The sequence below is a fragment of the Alligator mississippiensis genome, chromosome 3 (genome assembly GCF_030867095.1).
Source record: "Alligator mississippiensis isolate rAllMis1 chromosome 3, rAllMis1, whole genome shotgun sequence".
Taxonomy (NCBI): Eukaryota; Metazoa; Chordata; order Crocodylia; family Alligatoridae; genus Alligator; species Alligator mississippiensis.
This window is the reverse complement of record NC_081826.1, coordinates 301,762,133-301,785,030: the sequence shown is the minus strand read 5'-3', so window position 1 is coordinate 301,785,030 and position 22,898 is coordinate 301,762,133. Positions and strand designations below refer to the sequence as shown.

Genomic DNA, 22,898 nt, shown 5'->3' with positions numbered 1-22,898 from the left:
TGACCTAGGAACACCCTCCCGCCCGTCAAGCCCAGAGGCTGCCAGGAAATCACCCTCCGAGAGTGAGCAACAGAGACTCCATGAGAGAAGGAGCAGCTGGCAGCCCAGCATGAGAGGGAACGGGAAAAACTGGAAGAGAGGAGGTTGGAAAGGGAAGCCCGGTTGGAGGCACAAAAGTTGGAGGCTCAGCTTCATTTGCAGACCATCGGGGGAAACGCGAACCCCCCACAAGCATCCGAGGAACCCCCCAAACTGGACGTCTCTGCCTTCACTCGCTACCGAGAGGGAGACGATCCTGCGGTGTTCCTAAGCAACTTCGTAAGACAAGCCCAGCAGTGCAAGGTGCCAGAGGAAAAGATCATGATGTACCTGTCTGCGCTGGTAGAGGGTGACATGGCGGTGATCCTGAACAGCCTGCCCCCAGATGCAGCTGATGACTATAATACCTTCAAAGCTTCAGTGTCTAAAAGGTTCCAGTTAGGACCAGAGTATTTTCGAAAAAAATTCCGGAATACGTGCCCACAACCCGGAAACTCATTGACTGATTATGTGGTCATGTTGTACGACACATACTGTAAATGGTTAACCGAAGCCAAGGTTGACACCTTAGATACGTCACGCCAGCTCCTGGTGCTGGAACAATTCTATTTTTGGTGTCTGAGAGAGATTAAAACCCTGGTCAGGGACAGGGACCCCAAAGATGCTTACGAGGCCGCAGACATTGCAGACCGACTGTTGCTAAACCGTGAGAGGCCTCCCTACTCTGGGAAGGAGCAAAAAGGGTCCCAAAGAGGGGGGAAGGGAGGGCCAGGTCAAAAAGGGGAAAGAGGGCCACCTCCTGCCGAGCGCAAGGCGGCCCCAGATTCGGACAAACCACCCAATTCGGAAAAGAGGGGGTGCTATAACTGCGGGGAGCTGGGCCACATCAAGCCCAACAGCCCAAAGCTAAGCACTAGACCCAGGCCCGTCAGGCGTGCAACAGCCGTGAGCAGCGAGGGGGAGGGCCGGAGCCCCTCTGAGGGGAGTGTCTGTTGCTACAGGATCACAAACTCAGAGGAGGTGATGGCCCCTCACCAGACCATGATCACGGTGAAGGAGAGGACCCTTGTGGGGGAACTGGACACGGGGGCCAGTGTGACACTGATTAGCTCCAACCTGGTCTCACCTGCAGACATAATCCCGGGAAGACCCTCACTATTCAAGGAGTGGTGTCCACACTCCTGAAGGTACTGGTAGTCCGTGCCCCCGTCGTGTGGAACGACTGTGCAACGTACCTGGACATGGGGGTACTGGAAGGGGCTCCGGCCCCCATCCTGGTGGGACGGGATCTTATAGAGCAGGAAGCCCAGCTCCGGAGGTGGGAACAGATCCAAGAGCCAAAGCCCCGCACCGTTCATGCAGTGACTCGCCTGCAGAGCAGGAAGGCTAAAGAGGGGGGGTTGGAAAACCCCCAGGAGACAGCCACACCATTGGCCGCAGGGGAAGGGACCCCTGCAGACGGCGATTGCACCCTGGTCCCGGAGGGAACCTGTAACCCCGAGGGTGGGTTAAGTGACAGTCCCGGGGAGGCGTGCATTCCGTCAGTGGCAGAGGGAGGTGACACTAGCAGGGAGGAGACCCAGGAAGTCCCTGTGGGTGAGTGTGCACCCCCTGCTGATTGCCTAGTTGGGCAAGAGGAGTTCAAGCAGGAGGTTTGGGAGGACCCCAGCTTGGAGGGACTCCGGCAGATGGCTCAGGAGCAAGAGACTGAGTTCACTCCGGACAAGAGGGAGCAGGTGGTCTGGGATAAGGGGCTTCTCTATCGGTTGTGGGTGCCGAAGAACCATGCCGAGACCTGGGAGCCCCAGCGCCAGCTCATAGTACCCCGGAAATACAGACAGCAATTGCTTGCCCTGGCTCATGATCTACCGTGTGCTGGTCACATGGGCAGGGAACGGACATGCCAGCGGTTGCAGGTGAACTTTTTTTGGCCCAGAATTGCCCAGAATGTGACGGACTATTGCAAATCTTGCGAGACATGCCAGCGGACGGGCAAAAGCGGGGACAAGAGAAGGGCTCCCCTGCAGCCCCTCCCGATCATAGACCAACCCTTCCCCAGGATGGCCGTGGACATTGTGGGACCGCTGAAGCATAGGACTAGTAGGGGAAAGAAATACATACTGACTCTGGTGGATTACGCAACGCGGTACCCGGAGGCAGTTTCCTTGACCTCCATCGAGGCACCCGTGGTTGCTGACGCCCTCATCAAGGTCTTCTGCCAGCTGGGTTTTCCCTCCAAGATCCTGACAGACCGGGGTGGAAACTTCATGGCGGAGGTAATGGAGTGCCTGTGGGACTGCTGTGGGGTGCAACACCTTAAGACCTCAGCCTACCACCCTCAGACAAATGGGCTGGTGGAAAGGTTCAACGGGACCTTGAAAGGGATGCTCAAGGCCTATGTGGACTCCCACCCCAATGACTGGGATGAGAAACTGCCGCATCTGCTCTTTGCCTACCGGGAGGTGCCCCAGGAGTCCACTGGGTTCTCGCCCTTCGAGCTGATGTTTGGGAGGCGAGTGCGAGGTCCTCTCGATTTGGTGAGAGAGGAGTGGGAAGGGAAGATCGCTTCCACAAAGACCTCCGTGGTGGAGTATGTGCTTGACTTCAGTCAGAGACTGACTGACATGATGAAGGTGGCACGGGACTCCCTGGGACAGGCCCAGGAGAAGCAAAGGTCCTGGTATGATGAGAAGGCCCGCTTACGTACCTTTGAGCGGGGTGAGAATGTGATGGTTTTCCTGCCACTAAAAACGGACAAGCTGCAAGCTGCTTGGGAAGGTCCCCATGCTGTCCTGGACAGACTGGATGATGTGACCTATGTAGTGGGTATTAAGGGTAGGAAACCTAAGACAATTCACGTGAACATGCTTAAACCCTACTACGACAGAAAGGAGATGGTATTCTGGGTCCCCTCCGTTGAGGGAACTCCGGAGGACCCCGAGGAGCCGGTCATGTATGGAGACTGGGATGGCGAGGCAGGATCAAGGAACTCCGCCTGCCGGACCATCTGCCCTCCCAGGACAAGGACCAGCTGCTCGCAGCACTCAAGGACTTTGAGACTGTGTTCTCTAACAAACCAGGTAGAACGGACCTGGCGGTACACTCGATAGAGACGGGCAGCCATCGCCCTATATACTCCTGACATTACCCAGTCAATGAGAAGGTGAGGCAAGAAATAAAATGGGAGATCGCAGAGATGGAGGAGTTGGGGGTAATCCGGCCTTCGACGAGTCCCTGGGCCAGTCCGGTGGTGCTCGTCCGGAAGCAGGACGGGACCATCCGGTTCTGTGTGGACTACCGGAAACTGAATGCCATTACCACCCCTGATGCGTACCCTATGCCCAGGATGGACACGTTGCTGGATCGCCTGGGCCCAGCCAAGGTGATCTCTACTCTCGATCTGTCCAAAGGATTTTGGCAGATGGCCCTGGACCCGGATGCCATAGCCAAGTCTGCCTTTACCACACCTACGGGGCTATACGAGTTCACAGTTTTACCTTTAGGTTTGCGCAACTCGCCCGCCTCTTTCCAGAGACTGATCAATAATCTGCTGCAAGGATGTGAGCAGTTTGCCATGGCGTACATCGATGACATCGCCATCTTCAGTCCGGATTTCGAGTCGCACCTGACTCACCTGACCACCGTGCTAGGTAAGATCAAGCAAGCTGGTCTTACGGTGAAAGCCAAGAAGTGCCAGTAGGCACTATCGGAGGTAGTGTACTTGGGTCATCGTGTGGGTGGAGGTCAGATTGCTCCCTTGTGGGACAAGATCGAGGCCATCAAAGACTGGCCGCCTCCACAGACCAAGAAGCAAGTCAGAGCCTTCCTCGGCCTGGCGGGTTACTACCGAAGATTTGTCCCGGGGTTTGAAGCAACCGCAGCCCCGCTGCACGAGCTGACCAAGAAGGGCAGCCCGGACCCGGTGGTCTGGAAGCAGGGGTGCCAGGAAGCTTTTGACACCCTCAAGGCTGCCCTGGTCAAACAACCAATCCTGAAGGCACCTGTCACGGCGGGGTCCTCACGGAGGGCCGAGATCTCCTTGAGGCCCTCTCACCGCGCTACTCCGGCCCGAGGGTACCCTCCATTCTCTCCTGCCACGTCTTGATGGAATATATAGTAGGGAGGCTGCCTTGTGTTTCCTTGGGCCTGTCAGCTCCTGGACCCCTCGTCGGTCTCCCCGTACAATGGGCGCTACCCAAGCACCCCAGCCTTATGGGCTATGCGTGGCTCCTACCTCCCCTGATACCACGCCCCAAGCCTCGCAGATGTAATGGACGTTGTCCGGTCTGTCTCTCTAATGTGGCCCACCCTGGGCTCCCTCTCTCCTGCCCAGCCTCTTGCTGGGACTCTCATCTAGCCCACTCTGGGCCTCCCCTGCAGGTGAGGATCCGCTCAGGGACTCTCTAGTGGGCCTCCGGTCCTATGGGCCAACCGCACAGATACCCTCCCTGACTCTGGCTCACCGCGCTGCTACTCCCTGTCTTCTCGGGGCAACCGCAGCACCCTGCCTTGGTCTGAGGGGTATTGCCGCACTAGCCTGCAGCTGGGCTCACTATGCCTGTGCGCCCACACTGGGCTACTCAATAATACACAAGGGCGTTCCCCCTCTCCGGGGCTCGACACGCCCGCACTGGGCTACTCCATAATACACAATGGCGTTCCCCCTCTCTGGGGCTCACTGTGCCCACACTGGGCTACTCAGTAATACCGCCCCTTTCCTGGGGCCGGGGCTATGCTCGTAATCCGGGGTCTAGGTCCCCGTCCGCAACCTACGGGTTGCGCCCGCGACCCACTGGCCGCGCTCCTCACCGCCAGCTGCTTGCGCAGTGGCGTGCGAGCTGCGCCTTCGGGGTCTATGTTCCCCCACATGCAATCCGGGGTCTAGGTCCCTGTCCGCAACCTAAGGGTTGCGCCCGCGACCCACTGGCCGCGCTCCTCACCGCCAGCTGCTCGCGCAGTGGCGTGCGAGCTGTGCCTTCGGGGTCTATGTTCCCCCACACGCAATCCGGGGTCTAAGTCCCCGTCCGCAACCTACAGGTTGCACCCGTGACCCACTGGCCACGCTCCTCGCTGCCAGCTGCTCACGCCCTGGTGTGCAAGCTGCGTCTTCCCTGGCGCTAGGCAGATAATGCGCCCTCTTGGTGCTAGGGCACCCCACACTCTCTGGGGTCCCTATAGTTGAGGCCTCCTCCAACCCCTACAGCCTCACCCAAGCCTCCAGGTGTAATAGCACAAACACAAAGCAAAACCACAAGCCCCTAGGCTGTAACATACCCACAAGCCGCATGGCTAAACTCTAGTGCCCATCCTCTCAGGGCTATCATCAGCTGTACTTGCACGTCCTGCTCCTTTCCACATCCTCACTCCCAGAGCTCCTGCCTCCCAGGCTGCTGGCAGAGAACTGCCAGCCTGGCCTCAGCCCTGAGCTTTATAAGGGCCAGGCCCTGCCCCCTACAGGCAGCTGGCTCCGCTTGGTTGCTCCGGCAACCCGCAGCTGCGCTCATTACCTGAGCAAGCCTCAGCTGGGCTCGTTATGTCAGGCCAGGGCGCGCTCACTCGCTCCCTGGAAGTTTCTCCTCTATAGGAGCAGGGGCACCAAGGTGCCCTGCGACAGCACCGCTCCAGGATAAACCCTTCTACGTGGCAACGGATGCCTCCGACGTAGGACTGGGAGCTGTGCTCTTACAGGAGCACCAGGAGACACGGCACCCCGTGGCATACCTCAGCCGGAAGCTAATCCCTCGGGAGCGAAAACTGTCCTCCATCAAGAAGGAGTGCTTGGCCATCGTCTGGGCCCTGAACAAGCTGAAGCCCTACTTGTGGGGACAACAGTTCACCGTCCTGTCGGACCATGCCCCACTGCAGTGGCTGCAGACCATGCACAACACCAATGCCAAGCTGCAGCGATGGGCCTGGCAGCTGCACGAATTTAATTTTACAGTCCAACACATAAAAGGAAGCCAGAACGTGATAGCGGATGTCTTGTCACGAAAGGATTCTGGGTAGTGGGTCCTTCAGACTCGGGACTAGTGAAGAGATCACTAGTGTAAGACTGCCATCAAGTTTTATGGTTTCTGTATGTTATTGTCTTAACTTGTTTCATGTTCTAGGTTTTTCCCTTTTCCTTCTTCTGGCATCCTGTGGGAACTCTCTGACCCGACACACCCGGACCCACGGCCCTGAGAGGCCCCGTGTCCGCGCTTGTAAAGGGGCGGGGGGGAAGTGTGGCAGAAATGCCACCGTTGGTGCCCCTCTCCAGAGATCTGTCTCAGCCAGCGTGAGAGGCTGGTGTTGAATCACTCAGAGCGGGAATCTCCCACCTGGTCTGCATGACAAAGGCCTGGCCCCTGGGAGGAGGATGCTCTAGTCACCTGGGCAGGGGGGGAAAGACCCGGCCCTGCGTGGGCCCAGGTAACCAGGGATGCTGGGGAGATTGGTCGGCTTGTGGCCAGTATTGGCAGCTTCGATTGGACCGGGCTCCTGAGGTCAGAGAGGTTATTTAAGGTCTTGGTCCAAGAAGAAGGGGAGCCATTAGCCATGCGGTCATCCAGGTGAATCTGAACCTGGCTCTCTCCTCGTCACCGCATGCTCCAAGAGTGCCCTGCCTCCAGAGTAAATTCCAACCACCTCTGAATGATGCGAGTGAGTAAGCTACTAGAGATCCGACTAGATATTTAGCTTCAGTAACTCAGATGCGTGTTTAAACGGCTACCTCAGCCACCCTGGTTTGCTCTATGGGATTCCTCTGATATTCCTGTAATATTTCTATGATATTGCTCTACCTTTTACCCTGTTTCCGCCCTACCCCTGTAATCAATTAAGTTCTCCTTTGTGACCGGTGTGGGAGACTTATTGAGGGGTGGGTCTAAATTACGCCAAGGAGGCCCCTTAGGTCAGTGGACTAAGGGAGACTGTCCTAATAAGCCCCTGACTTGGGGAAGTGCCTCAAGTGCTGGTATTGGGTCTAGGACCCATTGGACGATCAGGCCTGTGTTTTCCAAGGTGCGCAGAGCCAGAAGTGAGTCCAGAGCCTTGGATGGTGGCAGCGGGAACCCCAGGCTAGTGGGTGTGCTCCAGGGAAGGGGTCGGCCGGACGGGAGGCACCCCAGGGAGGCACTCGGAGCCTGGAAGGTGGTCGGGCGCAGGGAGGTGGGCGGCTCAATGCAGAAGCGCCCCCTACTGGCCCACCACACAAGTCACAGCCTCTTAACTTGTTCACCAGTATGGGGTGGGATACCGTATCGAAGGCCTTCCTGAAGTCCAGGTATACGACATCCACCCCTCCTCTTGTGTCCAGGTGTTTCGTAACCTGATCATAAAAAGAAACTAGATTGGTCAGGCACGATCTGCCTGCCACAAACCCGTGCTGATTTCCCCTCAGCATAATTTGTCCTGCCGGGCTCTCACAAATGTGAGCCTTGATAATTTTTTCAAAGACTTTGCCAAGGATGGAGGTGAGACTGACTGGCCTATAGTTGCCCGGGTCCTCCTTCCTCCCCTTTTTGAAAATGGGGACCACGTTAGCCCTTTTCCAGTCCTCCGGTACTTGGCCCGTGCACCACGAGCGTTCAAATATTCCAGCCAGTGGCTCTGCAATGATGTCGGCCAGTGCCTTCAGCACCCTCGGATGGAGCCCATCCGGGCCTGCCGACTTAAAGGCATCCAGTTCCTCCAAGTCACTCTGCACCACCTCAGGGTCTACGCATGGCAGTCTGGCGCCTTGCTGCTGCCTCTCTACAACCCCAGTGAGAGACTTGTCGTGCCCCTCGCTTAGGAACACTAAGGCAAAGAACTCGTTGAGGAGTTCAGCCTTGTCCCCCCTGTCTGTCACCAGTTGTTTCTGCCCATTTAGCAGGGGTCCTATTCCTCCCTGGGCCTTCCTTTTACTCCCTATGTATCTAAAAAACAATTTCTTGTTGTCTTTTACTTGGGTTGCCATCCTCAGCTCCATGGTAGCTTTGGTCCATCTAACTGCCTCCCTACAAGCACGAGCAGAGGAGGTATATTCATCTTTAGTGATCTCTCCCTGTTTCCACTTTTTATGTGCCCCCCTTTTGGCCCTTAGGCTGCCCTGGATTTCTCTGGTCAGCCAAGGAAGCCTCCTGGCCCCTTTCCCTCTTTTTCCTCTCATAGACTTCAACACCACCTTTTCAAAATGTGGAGCCCAGACCTGCACACGGTAGTCTATAGGAGGCCGAACCATTGCTAAGCAGAGAGGCAGTATCACCTCTTGTGTCTTGCACCTAGGTGCTTCTATTGATACTTCCCAAACTGCAGTTCTCTAGGAGATTCAGGCTGAGTTGCTGCTGGTGCTGAAGCTCAGCACAGTGATGCATAGGGTGGGGCTGCCACGGGCAGCAGCTTTGTTGGTTGAGGTTCTCTGTGGCCAGGAGTTGGCCTGAAAGTCCCCATGGCTCTTGACTGCCTGGACAGAGGAATCTCTGAATTACTGGGTGGGTGAAAAAAAACCTTGTCATGTAGCAGCCAAAGGCAGGACATCTGTGAGAGACCAGACAGTTGGTTCCAGCCATCTCAGCTCCATAGTGGCTGATGGGAATGGCACTTGGAGTCCAGCTGGGGCTGGAGCACTCCCCATCTTCCTTGTGCAGTAAAGTGGTTGGTGCCAGACCCTGGGAACCCTCAGGCTGAGTTCATGCTGAAACAGCTGTCCTACATCTCGGGTAATGTGGCAACATGGAGCTGGCCCTCAGTGGTCAAGAGCAAATGCACACAGTGAGAGATCAGGAGTCCACAGAGTCCCCATTGTGTCAGAGACTTTGAGACTGCTCAAGTCACAGAGCTCCCATGGGCTCTGGTGCCCAGCATTGTGGCCCCTGCTGCACCTGCAGCACCAGTGCTTAAGTCCTAGCAGCCTTTCTCCCTGCCCAACACCTGGGCTTCCACACTGGCATCTCAACCTGTACCATGGTGCAGGGCTGCCCTGGTCTGTGCTCCACAACCAGGACCCAGGCTCCTTCCACTGGGTAATGCCAGGGCCAACAGCAGTACACCTACTCTGCACTGTAGTGTGGGTGGTTTTGAGGGCTGCACAGGCAGTGCAGGACACATGGGACCATGTCATGTCACCTGTGAAGGTGCTCAGTTGCCACGGTGGTGAGTATGCAGGAGGAGCCCAAAAGGCCTGGTTGGTGCCCTGATGTTTTGGGGCACCTGGCAGGAGCATAGACTGAAGAGGGAAGAAGAAATGGCTATGGGCAGGGGCCCAGTCCAAGCAGGGGTTGAAAATCTTCCCAGTTGAAGGGAGCAGGTGTGTAGTGGCTGAGGGGTTGGTTCAGCTCCAACTGTCACTGTTTCTTGCTGTTCTCATTTACTATCACTGTTCCCCAGGGCAAGCTCCCTGCCACTGGATAGACACACACAGTTCAAATGACAAACAACAAGCAGCTAGCGGTCCATTCCCAGACCAAGGAGAGTGCCCAGCCCAGATCTGCCACCACAAGCTCCCCACTCTTTCCCCTCCACACATTTCATAGTTTCATAGTAGTTTCATAGATTCATAGTTGGTAGGGTCAGAAGGGACCTAAGTAGATCATCAAGTCCAAACCCCTGCCATGAGCAGGAAAGAATGCTGGGGTCAAATGACCCTGGGTAGGTGATTATCCAGCCTCCTTTTGAAGACCCCCAGGGTAGGAGTGAGCACCACTTCCCTTGGAAGTTGGTTCCAGATCCTAGATGCCCTGATTGTGAAGTAGCGCCTCCTGATGTCTAGCCTGAATCTACTCTCAGTCAACTTATAGCCATTGTTCCTTGTTACTCCCAGTAGGGCTCAGGGGAACAGGGACTCTCCTATAGCCTGCTGGTCCCCCTTGGCCAGTTTGTAGACGGACACCAGATCCCCTCTCAGCCTTCTCTTGTGGAGGCTGAACAGGTTCAGGTCCCATAGCTTTCGCTTGTAGGGCCTGCCTTGCTGCCCCCTGACCATGTGAGTGGCCCTCCTCTGGACCCTCTCCATGCTGTCCACATCCCTCCTGAAGTGCGGCGCCCAGAACTGGATGCAGTACTCCAACTGCGGCCTGACCAGTGTAGCATAGAGGGGGAGGATCACCTCCTTGGACCTGCTCATGATGCATCTGTGGATGCGTTACAAGGTGCAGTTGGCCTTCCTGACTGCATCCCCACATTGGCAGCCCATGTTCATATTGGAATCAATGACTCCAAGATCCTTTTCTGCCTCTGTGCTGATAAGAAGGGAGTTCCCCAGCCTATAAGTATGCTGCTGGTTCTTCCTCGCCAGGTGCAGCACCTTGCACATGTCAGTGTTGAAACCCATCCTGTTCTCATCCGCCCACCCCTGTAACCTGTCCAGATCTAGTTGTTGCCTGTCCCTCTCCTCCAGCGTGCCCACTTCTCCCCACATCTTAGTGTCATCCGAGAACTTGAAAAAAGTGCTTTTTACCCTCTCAGCCAAGTCTGAAGAAGATGTTGAACAGTGCAGGCCTGAGAACTGAGCCCTGGGGACCCCACTGTCCACATCCCTTCAGGTCAAAAAAGACCCATCCACCACCACTCTCTGGGTGGTACTCTCACTCCAGCAACTCACAATCTCTCTGTAAACTCAATCTCCCAGCCCCACGGAGACTGTCCTGCCTTGTACTCATGGGTGTCTAGTGCCTCTTGAGTCAGAGGGGCATGTGCCCTGCCCTGACAGTAGTCAGTGACCAGGGGCAGAGTCCCCCGGTGGCTGATCCCACTGACCGGGGGGAGTCCCTTGCGGCCAATCTTGCTGGTGGCTCCACTCCCCAGCCAGTGCTCACAGGGGAGGCACTGGTGCTCCACCGATCCACCGGCTAAACAGGGAACGCAGCCTGACAGGGGGTGCACCCCCTATGCATCGCCCCTGCTTGGACTTCCATCTCCAGCCAAATGGCCTTGCTGTCCCTCCCCTGAGCTCTCTTGGGGAGCCTTTTAACTCCTGCATAGCCAGGTAATTATTAGGGGCGTGCGAAGCTTCAGTCACCAATTTGATTCAGAGAAGAGTCAGCTCTATTCAAAGGCTGAATCAAAGGATCTGAATCGAATCAAGAGACCAAAAAAAATAAAAATAAAAATCTCTGAATTGATACAGAAAAGCTTCAGAGTTTCAGAAGGCAGTCTTGCAGGGAAACAGAAGCTGAGGAGAGGGAAGGTAAGCAGGGGGGAAAGACTGACATCTGTAGCTGGCCAGTGACTGTGATCTTTCCCTGAGTCCCCTTCTAATCACAGTGCTCTGGGGGAGGGACATAGAAACAGCATATAAGCCTCTGTCTGCAGCCTTTCTGTCCCTTTTGTGAGCTGTTTCTACCTAAGCAACAGCATCTGAAATGTACTAGTGGGCTGGCTTGGCTTCCTAGTCAGTCTCCTGCTGGTCTCTCTTCTTGGAAAGGATTGGATACAGCTTACTAATTACACTTGCCTAGAATCCCTCTACTTATCCCTATCCAACCCATTTATTTCAACTGATTCTTCCCCGAAAACTCACTTATTTGCTCTTGTTATTTTTTCCACGCACTTTTTAAAAAGAAATCTGTGTTTTGCCTGACAGCATGGGATCCATCACCATGCAGGAAAGCACATACATTACACATACTCACACACATACAGTAAACAGAAAGAAGATGAGATATTAGTTACACACACATACAGTAAACAGAGAAAAGAAGAGATATAACAGTCACACACACACACTTTCTAGCACAGCAAACATTATGAAGTGTGCTAGGAAGGCAGGTGCCAGGTCTTCTGGTAGAGGATGGAGAGGTGCTAGAGGGGGTAGGGTGACAGCTCCAAGTTCCACCCCCACAAACATAGACACATCCTCTTTCCTGGCAGTGTTGAGTCTTCTGCTGCCAGTGGGAACAAGGAGGTGGGAGCAGTACCTGTCTCTGCACCTGCACCACCTCTCCAAACACCAGAAATAGCCACCAGCACCAGCATGACAGTCTCCTCCACCTCAATTTCATCTCCCAGCATGAGCCTCCCAGTCCCAAAGGAGGAGCTGGATCTGGAATGAGGGGACCTGAGTACCCTAGCAAATACATTCTGGGGAATGAAGGGGAATCTGAGGTTGTGCTCTGTATCCCTCAAAAGATGCCTAGAGCCAGGTTTCCTTCTCTGGAAGGCATCCCAGATGAGGTTGTGGGGGCAGATGGCTGAGTTTCCTCTGTTGTTGTGCCTCTTCCTGCTGAGGAAGGGGGTAAGGCAGGATCCCAACCCTCAACCCAGAAGCGGGTGAGTAACATAGTGTGGGAGCATTTTGAGGTGGCAGATGATCCCAAGTATGCTATCTGCCAGCACTGCCAAAGGCAGATCAGCCAGGGCCCACCACAGCAATGCTGCTACATCTCAGAAGGCAGCACCCGCTTGCCCTTGTTCCTCCTCAGCCTGGCACCAGTAGGAGTATTCCCAAAGGTAAGTCCCCCTCTCTCTCTAAAGCCCCCATCCTTATGAAGCAGAGGCAGGCCACCCTGGAGTGGTAGGGGAAAGCCGCAGACAAACGGGGGCATGTTGCAAGGAGAAGCAAGATAACCCAGGGCACTGGGGAGATGCTCTGGATGGCCACCCTTCTCCTTAGTTGAGCAGCCAGGGTTCAGGCGGCTCATGGTGCTCATGGCCCCATCATACCACATGCCCACAAGCACCACCTTCAGCAGGACAGTAGTACCCTGCCTGTATGAGGCATTCAGGGAGTACTTGAGGAAGGAGCTGCACAGGGCAGGGCTTCAGGTAGCCTTGCACTTCACCTCCAACATCTGGAACAGCCAGGGTGGAGATTATGTCTACCTCTTCCTCACAGGGCACTGGTGCACTCAGTCAGGCCATCAGTGGGTTCTTCTTCAAGCAGAGGTGATGGATGAGTCCCACATGGCAAGGGAGATCGTGGGGTCCATGGACTACATAGTGCTGGGCTGGCTCGGTGGGCAGGGTGAGCTCACCCATAGGTTCATGGTCACTGACAACAGGGTCAGTATGGTCAAGGGAGTGTGTGATACCAATTTTGTTGGCATCCACTGTGTGGCACAAAAGTTACACTTCATAGGGATGCTGTGGAGGGGGACAGGGCTGCTGGTGATGGTGCTATCACTACCACCCAGCTGATTTCAAAATGAACTAAGGTGGAGGGCTACTTCCACCAGAGCACCAAGTGGGGCAAGATGCTGCAGGACAAACAGGCAGAGCTGAGCATCCCACAGCACAGAATCATGCAGGATGTGGAGACTCGGTGGAACTCCATATACTTGATGCTGGAAAGGCTGGTGGAGCAACAGAAGGCCATCCATGAGATGGCCTTACTTATGGAGATTAGCATCAGTGGCCCGCTTAACAAAACAGAGTGGGATACCATCTCTTAGTGGTCCTCAAGGCATTCCTCAAGGTTACCAAGACCCTCAGTGTTGGCAATGCTCTCCTTAGCCACCTTGTCCCCATAATCAAGGAGCTTGAGAAACAAATGGAGAAGTTCCAGGGGATCAATATTCCTGGCTGGGGCAAGCTGCTTTTGAAGGGAAACAGAACGGAGTCAAATCACCATTATGTGTAAGCGAGCAGATCACGTACCCAGCTTAAGCTATGAGGAAGTCGAAGGGCTTGACCCCAAACTGCTAGGCTAAGCACAAACTGGAACAATCTTATTCTAGTTTAGTAAAAACAGGATACTAGTATAGGAAGAGTTTGGCTTTTAATGGATTGGTATATCTGTTACTATAGCACCAAAACCCTCAATCACTGGATGAAGGTGCTGGTGAACAGAGTCAGGAGGCAGAAGGGCAGAGGCAAAGGGACGTAGAAGATAGCGATCCACTTTCCTGTGCCAGAACTCCCAGCACCAGCCAGTCTCCTTCATGCCAGCCACTACCAATGTGGGCCAAGGGCATGGTTTCAATGCTCGGCTCCAGAGGCACCAGACCTCACCCTCTGACAGGTAGCACCAAGGCTTCAGTGACCACCTATCTCACCAAGGACATGGAGCCACTGGACCTTGACCTATTGGGCAACATGCAGCCAGATGTGGCAGGATCTGGCCACGATTGGCTGGGAACACCTGTCCTGTCCACCGACCAGTGTTCCAAGTGAGAGGGTGTTCAGCATTGCTGGGGATGTTGTGACACCCCACTGCACCTCCTTGGGTCCTGGTTTGGTGGAGCAGCTGGTGTTTCTCAAGGTCAACCTCCTACTGCTGGGATTGCCCAAGCTTCATGAATGAGTGCCACCCTCCTCACTCCATCCACACCTATTTCCTTTAAAAAAAAAACAAAAATCAAGAAATGTCAGGACTGAAAACCTCCCTGGTGAAAGGCGGGTAGGAGGCGCCTTATAACCTCTGCCACCACCACACTCTCTCTCTCTCTCTCTCTCTCTCTCTCTCTCTCTCTCTCCTCAATTAGTTTTCCATCAAGCATGGTGGGTGGTTGGACCAAAAACAGGTGGGCGAGCTGAGATCTCACCAGTACCAGAAAGGCCCCCTGTATTCTACCACAGGCCCCATTCAGGGGTGACCCCCATCTCCCAGGGAAGGGGGGTGCAGCTGGCATGGCCCTTGCAAGGGAGGGAATCATCATTAGGGGTCTGTGTTGCTCAGACGGGAACTTCCTTTCCCTCCAGGACTCTCACTGCTCCTTGGCAATTATGCCACAGCTCCAGACCCCTCCTGGCTAAGCCGGGTGAGGGCATGTCCCTCTCCAGTACCTGGGCCTTGTCTCTCTACAGGGAAATGCCACAGATCCAAGTGGGGCCCGAGACTCCAGTTTGTGCCAGACCAGCAGTCTTACGGCCAGAAAAAGGTGCTCAGCTGCCCGGGGGGGGGGGGGGGGGGGGGGAGGGGCAAGACCAAAAGAATATCTGGGCATTTCAGGACAGCTGGATCGGACAGAGCCAAATTGAAGAGAATGTGACATGTCCAGGTGGGTGAGGGAAGAGCTGCTCCTGCACTGTGGATTGAGTGTGTTCAGATGAGAACCACCCCAGAGGGTCAGTTGTTGTCTGTCCTCTGTGTCTTGTCCCCAGGGGCTGTCATCAATGGTCCTCATCTCTCACTCACCACCCCCAACAGGCATCAGGACCAGTCTGACTGCCGCCCCCAAAGAGCTCTGGTATTGAGAGGATGGGGAAATAACCCTTATGTGATGTTTGTTCCACAGGCCTCCCCCAGATCATCCCTGGGACACTGGTGATTTCACCCAGCAGCATCAGGCTCAGCTAGGCTTGCACATCCACCAAGTTCTGCCTGGGCACATGAAGCATACGGGCCAAGTGCCTGCCAGCCGAACCCCAGGCCAACCCCTCCTGAAGGCCAGAAAGCAGCAGCCAGCAGACATTGCAAGGCTGGAAGGGGTCATTTACCTGCAGTGCACTGCAGCCCTTCAATCTCTACAATGTCATCATCTCTGCAAGCTATAGGGCTGCCAAAGCCTCCAACAGCATTGTCCTCTACACAGAGCTGGTCAAGACAGGGGAGACAGGTAAGTGGTGGGGGGTGAATCAAAAGCTGTGAATGGGAACTGTGGGTTGTGTGCAGATCTGGAGGAGGGGGAGTAGCAGTGTGGGGATGCCACAACCTGGTGCCTGTCCCCATGTGCCTGCAAGTTTCCCAGGGGCAGGGGCAGGGGCAAGGGCAGGGGCAAGGCAGTTCCTCTACTGCCATTGTTACCAGGAAGGAGTTGTATGAGCTCCCAACTGCTCCCCCCACAGCTGTCGTTTCCTTGGGGAAAGGGCAGGGTCCAGCCACAAACCCTTTAGCTGCCCCCAAAGTACTGAGCTGTGGGTGCTGGGCCTAGCCCCAGGGCCTGGGCAGTGACCTGCTGTTCCTTTGCTCTAGTGCAAGACCAGCCCCAGATAGAGCCAAGGGAGCCCAGCACCAGATCCCTGCGGTGGAAGCAGCTGCAGCCCTGCCACGGGGAGATCCTCGGGTACCAGGTACAGGAGCCCATAGACTTATTGCCCTGACCCACTACTTGTTGATCCCCTTCCTTCTACTCCATGTCTCTAGGGGGTTTTAAGCCTTCAGAGGCATGGGGGTTGGCTACCGCCCAGGCTGGGAATGGGGACAGGACTGTGCCAATGACCCTTCTATGATCATCTCTGGGTGATCCTAGCAGAGGGCAGAGTCCTTCTTTCCCTGCTGTGAGAGTTCCCAAAGGGCTGTATGGGGAAAAATCTCCAGGACCCCTAGAAGCCCCCATGGGGTCTCAGGCTCTCACCGTACAGCCCTCTGAGATGGGGCAGGCCTGAGCCCTACCAGTGCTGTACTGTTCCCTGCATTTGAACATCACATCCTGGAGACAGAAGGATAGCAGTTTCCTGGAGGGACAGGGGCTGTGGGTTAACCAGTCAGTTACCGAGTACAGGCTGCCCCCCCGGAAACCTGGGACTGCTACATGGTGACACTCCAGGGTATCACAGCTGCTGGTCTTGGTGAGGCATCTTTATGGTCCTTTGAAGCAGAGACCTCAGGTAATGGCCTCTGCCCCAGGGGAGGTCCAATGGGGCCAGAAGCTGCTGGGAGGCCCATGTAACTGGCTGTGATGGCACCGTGGGACTGTGCACTGCAGGGAACTCAAATTCCGAGTGGTCATTGACTGCACTGTGGTATGTGGCAATGGCTGTCACCATGGCTGTGTCACTGGTGCTAGTCCTTGAAGCCCTGCTGCTGTGGATCTTGCTCTCCAGGTCAGTCCAGGGTGAATCTCAAGCCCACTATTCTGAGCCCTGGTGGCTGGTGGGAGTTGAGAAAGCAGCAGGGGTGGGGTGAAGGTGGGATGTGGCCCCAGGTGCTCCATGTGGTGCTGCTTCCAGGGCAGTGGTATCCAGACCCCCGGCCCACCCTGTGCACACAGGGCACTGTATGATCAGGTTCAGGCTCCAGGGTGACTATGACTCCTGTGATAGCCACACAACCCTTACCCAGCTCCAGGCCTAGATGCCCTCCTTAGTACTTTCCTGACATGCCTTGATGTCATTGTTTGATTAGAGGAGATGCTGCCTAATAGGTCCTAGAGTGAGTTTCAGTTCCTTTAGTTGTCAGCTAGTTCTACCAGGACACCTGTAGGCACCATAAAGCAGGGGTGGGCAATTATTTCAGCTGGGGGGCCAGCAGGTCCTGGAGGCCCAACACAGAACCTGCCAGAAGAGTCACAGCCAATGCTGACACCCACCCAGTGCAGCATAAGTTCCTGCCTGGGTCCACAGCTTAGCATCAGGGCTCCTGGCAAACTACAGCTTTGGATAGGTCCCAAAGGGAGGAACAGTAGGAGGGGGAGAGAAACAGAGAGAGGCTCCTGCATGCCCAGTGCAGCAGAAGCTCCTGCCGGCATCCACAATTGATGCCACTCACAGGTTCTGAGTCGGGGCATCAGACAGGAGCTTTCACCATGCCAAGAGGCTGCATCTCAGCTGTGGACTGTGACAGGAGACCATCCTCAGGCCAGTCTCATCATCAGCCCACCCACCTATCTCGGGCAGTCCTCCCACCTGACTCACCTGTCATGCCTTTGTTGGAATCAAATTGTTGTTTGTAGGCATGAGGTTGCCCATTTATTGTTGTGATGCCAAGGGAATAATACATGGCTCCATACCATCCCTACACTGTGTCCCATGCCTTGCAAATGGCATTCAAAAATCATGTTCCCATTCCCATAAGTTGCAGCTGGTGCCAGGCCTCAGTGAGCAGCACGGGGCAAGAGCACTATGCAGGTAGGAGCCTGATCTCCCCCCTACACATACAACCCCCTGGCTGGAGCCAGCTCCCAGGGGCTGTGGTCTGAGAGGGTCATTAGGGAGATGTTGGCTGGTGGGGAAGGCAGTATGGACCAAGGACTCCATGGAGCCCAGGCCAGGACAGTGACTCTTCCAGGACACTGATACTTTCCTGCTTCCCCCCACCACAGAGCTGCAGCCCCGGGACCCATCAGACATCTACTGTCAGATCCAGAGCCCCCTGCCAGCAGTGCCCAAAGCTGCCAGAAAGGTTGTCCCTGCTTTGGCCATGAATGCCTGAGCCACAGCCCATCTGGCCACACACGGTGAGCCTCTCTACTCTGCAGGCCAAGGTAACAGAGCGTCAGGCAGCTTCCCAGGTATCAGAGGATGATCAGAGGCCTCTGGACCATCTGTGGGACTTGGGGGTGCTTTAAGCTGGGCCCATCTGTTCTGCATGCTTGAAGTCCCCCACCCTGTGCTGTTTTTCCCCTGCCGTACAGTCCAGACAACCTCAGCCTCATTCAGCCACAGAACACACTCTAGTCCTTATCCTCCATCCACTCAACTAAAAATCAAGATTTGGGGTGTCCCCAGGCACCCGCTTTCTCCCAGGAGAAATGTAAACTGAGAATACAAGCTGCAGTCCTGGTTCAAAGGAGTGTCCAGAATGGGGCTCACTGTGCACCATGGAGTTGGGCTCCAGGTAGAAAGGAAAACAGCAGAAAGTGCCTGGGGGACTTACCTTGCTTCCTATGCAGGTCCCAGCTTCTGTTCCCTTGAGGCAGCTTGCTGAGTCCTCTTGCTGCAGTCTGGACTCTGGGCCTCACTCCTCTCAGAGAAGGGTCCAACCCTGGGAACTTCCACAGCCAGACTGCCTGCCCTGGCCTGAGGTTTGGGCTTATATAGGGCTCCCTAGGTCACATGACCCAGATACTTCCTCCCCTTAGGTCATATGGCCCCACTAGTTTTGCTCTTTGGGCATTAGGCTCTTTCTGCCCCTGGCTCATAGGACACTCGAGTGTGCCAGGCTGCAGCCCCTCCACCTCCACCTCCAGACCCTCCTCCTGAGGCAACCTATCCATGGCCCCACCAAGTCCCCAGACCTCCTGGTCAGCCTCCTCCTGGCCCTGGCCAAGTGGACCCTGTGCATAATCAGGAAGGAGGATCTGGCTGGGAAGGTGCCTGGGGGCTGCAGGGCGGCATTCCTTTCACTCGTCCATGCACGTCCTGGGTAAAGCACCAATGGGAAGTGTGCATTGGCTCCTTGGATGCCTTTGAGGACCAGTGGGTGCGACCCAGGGGCTCTGCTCAGTGTCCCCCTCTGGAGTACTCATTTTCACTTTTTGACCCTTTAACACCCACGTCACTCTTATCCTGCTTTTTCCTTGATTGTCCCTCTCCCCCCCAAAAATAGTTTTATCTTTCACGTTTTGGCCCCACACTGTGGAGGCTATTAATTAGATGGGTGCGCCTTAAGGCCCATGTTAACGGGAAGATACAAACAGACAGGCTTTTTCTGCACCTGGATCTGGCACCCATCTTGCTTCCAGTTCCCCTGCCTATCAGATAATCCCTAATGTGACTGCCTGGCACAGGCAGGAGAGACACAGAGATGAAATGGAAGGAAGTGAGAAGTGGGGGAACCAGAACCACCTAACCAGGGAACCAAAGGAAGGGACCTCTATCAGGGACAGGAGACATTGGGGGACACACAAAATGGAAGGGACGCAAAGGTGGAGGGAGGGGGTGAAGGAGAGGAATGGGGTCATGTCCCACTGGATCCTTTTCCCATTCTCATACCAGGTTAGGGGTCCCTTTAGAGCTGTGACAGGTTCCAGTGTGATCCCTGTTGCTGTGTCAGGTTTGACATTAGTCTTGTGTAGAATTTATATGACAGATTGTCTGGGCTGGTTTGGACTGGGCTAATTTGGACAGGGCCACCCCCCAGGCAGGGGTTGGACTACATGTGACCTCTGCAGCTCCCTTCCAGCCCCACTGACCTAGGACTCTGACTCTTCCCATCCTGAAAACAGACCATGTAGACTCACTCTTAGCTTTCTCTCTTTTACTGATTTCTTATCCACCGACCCCCACCTGCTTATTGACACCCTCAGAGAACACAGGTGGTTTGGTGAGGTATGATTAACCCTTTGACAAAGCTGTGTTGATTCCTTCCCAGCAAGTGATGTTCATTCATGTGCTGAACAGTTCTTTTTTATTATCTCGCCCCCAGTTTTCCAGGACCAGAACTTAGGATCATCAGCCCATGGTTCCCTGCATCCCCTCTAGACCCTTTTTTTAAACTTGGGAGCCATGTTGGCAACCCTCTGGACCTCTGGTATCATGGATGTTTTTAGTGCTGGTTGCATGCTGAAGTCAGGAGTTCAGCAATCCCTGATCTGAGCTCCTCCAGGGCACTGGGGTGAATGACATCAGGTCCTGATAATTTCATGCTTTTTAGTGTTAACCTGCTACCACTGTATGGGTACAACAACCTCCCTGTGGGGCTTATTAGGACAATGGCATTGGTATACAAAATTGGATTATGGGGTCTGTATCTCTTATCTGCATATCCTGTATTGGTACGCATGGGCAAGAGGGTGACAGGCTCTTTTGTGCTTGTTTTCCCTGTGATAACATAAAAGGATCTCAGGACTTTGACGCTTTAGGATCACAACAGGAGATGGAAAAGTGAAATGGCAGAAATGGCATGCCGTGGACTGAACCAAGAATCTGGAGTCACCCACCCTGCACAGAAACATGTACTCAAGCTGCAGCAGTCCTTTGATCCTGGAGCAGCCTCACCTGTCATCTTTGGAGTGGCAGATAAGACAGCCATGACCCAAACTGGAGTTGTCTAGGGGATGGTATTGCATCTCACCATCCACCCAGAAAGGGATGAGTGCTTGATTGCTGAGAGGTTCATAACTCTGTCAGCCCATCTCCCTTTCCCTCATTAGAGCTGGTGTTGCTTGCACGCAGGGAAATGTGTTCACACTAGAAGACCCAGGCAGACATGATTTTCCCAGGTTGTGGGTAGGGGTTCAAGCCAAGATAAGCCATTTATGTAGAGCCCCTCAGGTGAAATCGGCCCTTGTTGCTGCCATCTGGCACCTGGCCGAAGTTTGAATTGAGTTTCTCCATCTCCTCTATGACCTCCTCTATTGAAGTCTCAATTGGGGTCGGCTCCACTGACCGGTCCCTACAGAGGATTGGGTCTGGGGACCGAATCTCCCTGATGTCTCCCCCAGTGAAGAGCCATGCAGAGAATGACTTCAGGTTCAAGCAATGGCCCTGTCATGCTTTCACACCCCTTGGGCACCCTGACCATCCACAAGCCCCACTGACTCTCTGGAAGGTCTTCAGCGTCTCATGGACTTCAGGAAGTGCTTCCTGTTGCCTGTTGTGCCTTTCCCACTTTGCTCCTCCACTTCTTTCTGGCATTGATTGGCCAGAGTTTGTATCTTTTCTCATTTTCCTCCCTAGGTTTGACTTCCATTGTCTGCAAGAAACTGCCTTTGCTCCACTCTCCTCCTCATTCTTTCTGATTTGCAGTTTGGTCTCAGCCTCCAATTAGCTGTTCTGAAGCAGTTCCCATGCTGTTGGATGGACTTCTCCTGTGTCTGACCTTTTCTCTCTTGTCTGACCATCTCCTCCCTGTGGTGCAGTCTCCCTTCTTCAAGGTAATGGTGGCTGGGGCAGGATTTCTTCTTGTCTTCCTTCCCATGTGGGAATCAAACCCAACTGCACTGTGGTCCCTCCAGCTGAGTGGCTCAGGGACAGTCACTCTGGGCATTTATACACATACCTTTCTGTCCTGTGACACACCGATTAATCAAGTCTGCTCCACACGTGAGCTGATGCACACTGCACTGCACCATGTACAATTGTGTAAGCTGTAAAATGCATGTCAGCAGACAGAAAATGGCAGTGGTGTGCTTTTGAGATAAAGCACTTCCAAGATGTTTTAGTTCAAAAGCATACCACCAACATTTTCTTTGTGCTTACATGCATTTCACCACTTATACAACTGCATGCATCTCAGCGCCGGGCACTTTTCAAAGCACCCGGTGCTGCAGTGCTTCAACGTGTAAAAAAGCCCTCTTTGCCCCAAATCCTGTGCAGAATTTAGGGCTGGGTCAGGAAGAGCCCTTCCTCTTGCAGGCTGCAGCACTGCCTACCCCAGGGAGAAGTCTCTTATAACACCAGGAAATGTGGTCTCTGCACCCTGTGCCCAAGGCTTCTGCACCGATGGTCCAACACCACGGTAGCTCTCAACGCAGTCTGTCTCTAGCTAAGGCCTGCTGAGTTTAACCCCACAGCCCCCAGGCCTGTCTTGGTGGTGCCACTACCAGCCTGCCAGCCTTCATCTGCAGTGCATCTGGGTTCCCTTCCTGAGAGCAGTCCTTGCCCTCTGCCTCTGTTCAACATCACCGTGGTGCCTTATGCCCAGGTATTTGCTCTGCAAGGATCTTCCTGCATGCAGGTCCCACCATCCAGAGCACCTGCAGCTCTCCCGGTATTGAAGCCAATGAATCTGAAGTGTGACACGTGCATCATGTCCTACGTGTCTCAGGAAGGAGTTTGGTCATCAGCTCACATGGTGAACAGCTCTGGACCCAGACCAGGTGTGAGAAGCATGTGGGTGTCTTGTTTGTTTGGATGGTCACTGGTGTGTATGGGATTTTTTTTGGTGGGTTTTGTTCTGGTGGATTTCAGAGGGGTTGGGAGTGGCCAGAGAATTGCACTCTGCCCTCTGGAGGGATCCCTTTTCAGAGAGCTCTTGCTGTTTCTAGATGTTGGAGATGGGGGTGGAGGAGATATAACCCAGGGAGCTGGAGTGTGCACATGCCTGCTGGGGCCCGTGGTGCTTGCTGGTGTGACGCCCAGAGAAGGGAGACAACATGGAGGGAGTCTGCCACGTGGGAATGCAGCACAGAAGCCTGATCAGTATCTCACCCCGTGAGGAGTTTGTACCCTCTCAGCCATGGCCAACTTAGGCTCCCATCACACCAAGAGACTGGACACCCTCAGGTCCCTAATGGCCAAGCACCCTAGAGGGAAATAAGAGTAGCTCTGGCAACCCCAGGGGTTCTCATCTCCAATGAGGAAGCTTCTTCCACCACATGCCATGTTTATGCATCTGTTTCCTCCCTCTACTTACTTCT

At 54.6% G+C, this 22,898-nt stretch overlaps 1 protein-coding gene across 1 annotated transcript in view; it reads left to right on the top strand.

Annotated features, from left to right (window-relative positions):
- Window positions 1-393: 393 nt before the first annotated feature.
- The window catches only part of LOC106737936 (uncharacterized), a 45,797-nt gene continuing 23,292 nt past the window's right edge, over window positions 394-22,898 (top strand). Inside the window, exons 1-2 of the mRNA XM_059723559.1 lie at window positions 394-560; window positions 15,433-15,494. Coding sequence (XP_059579542.1) covers window positions 394-560; window positions 15,433-15,494 — 229 coding nt within the window. The remainder of the gene's footprint in view (window positions 561-15,432; window positions 15,495-22,898) is intronic.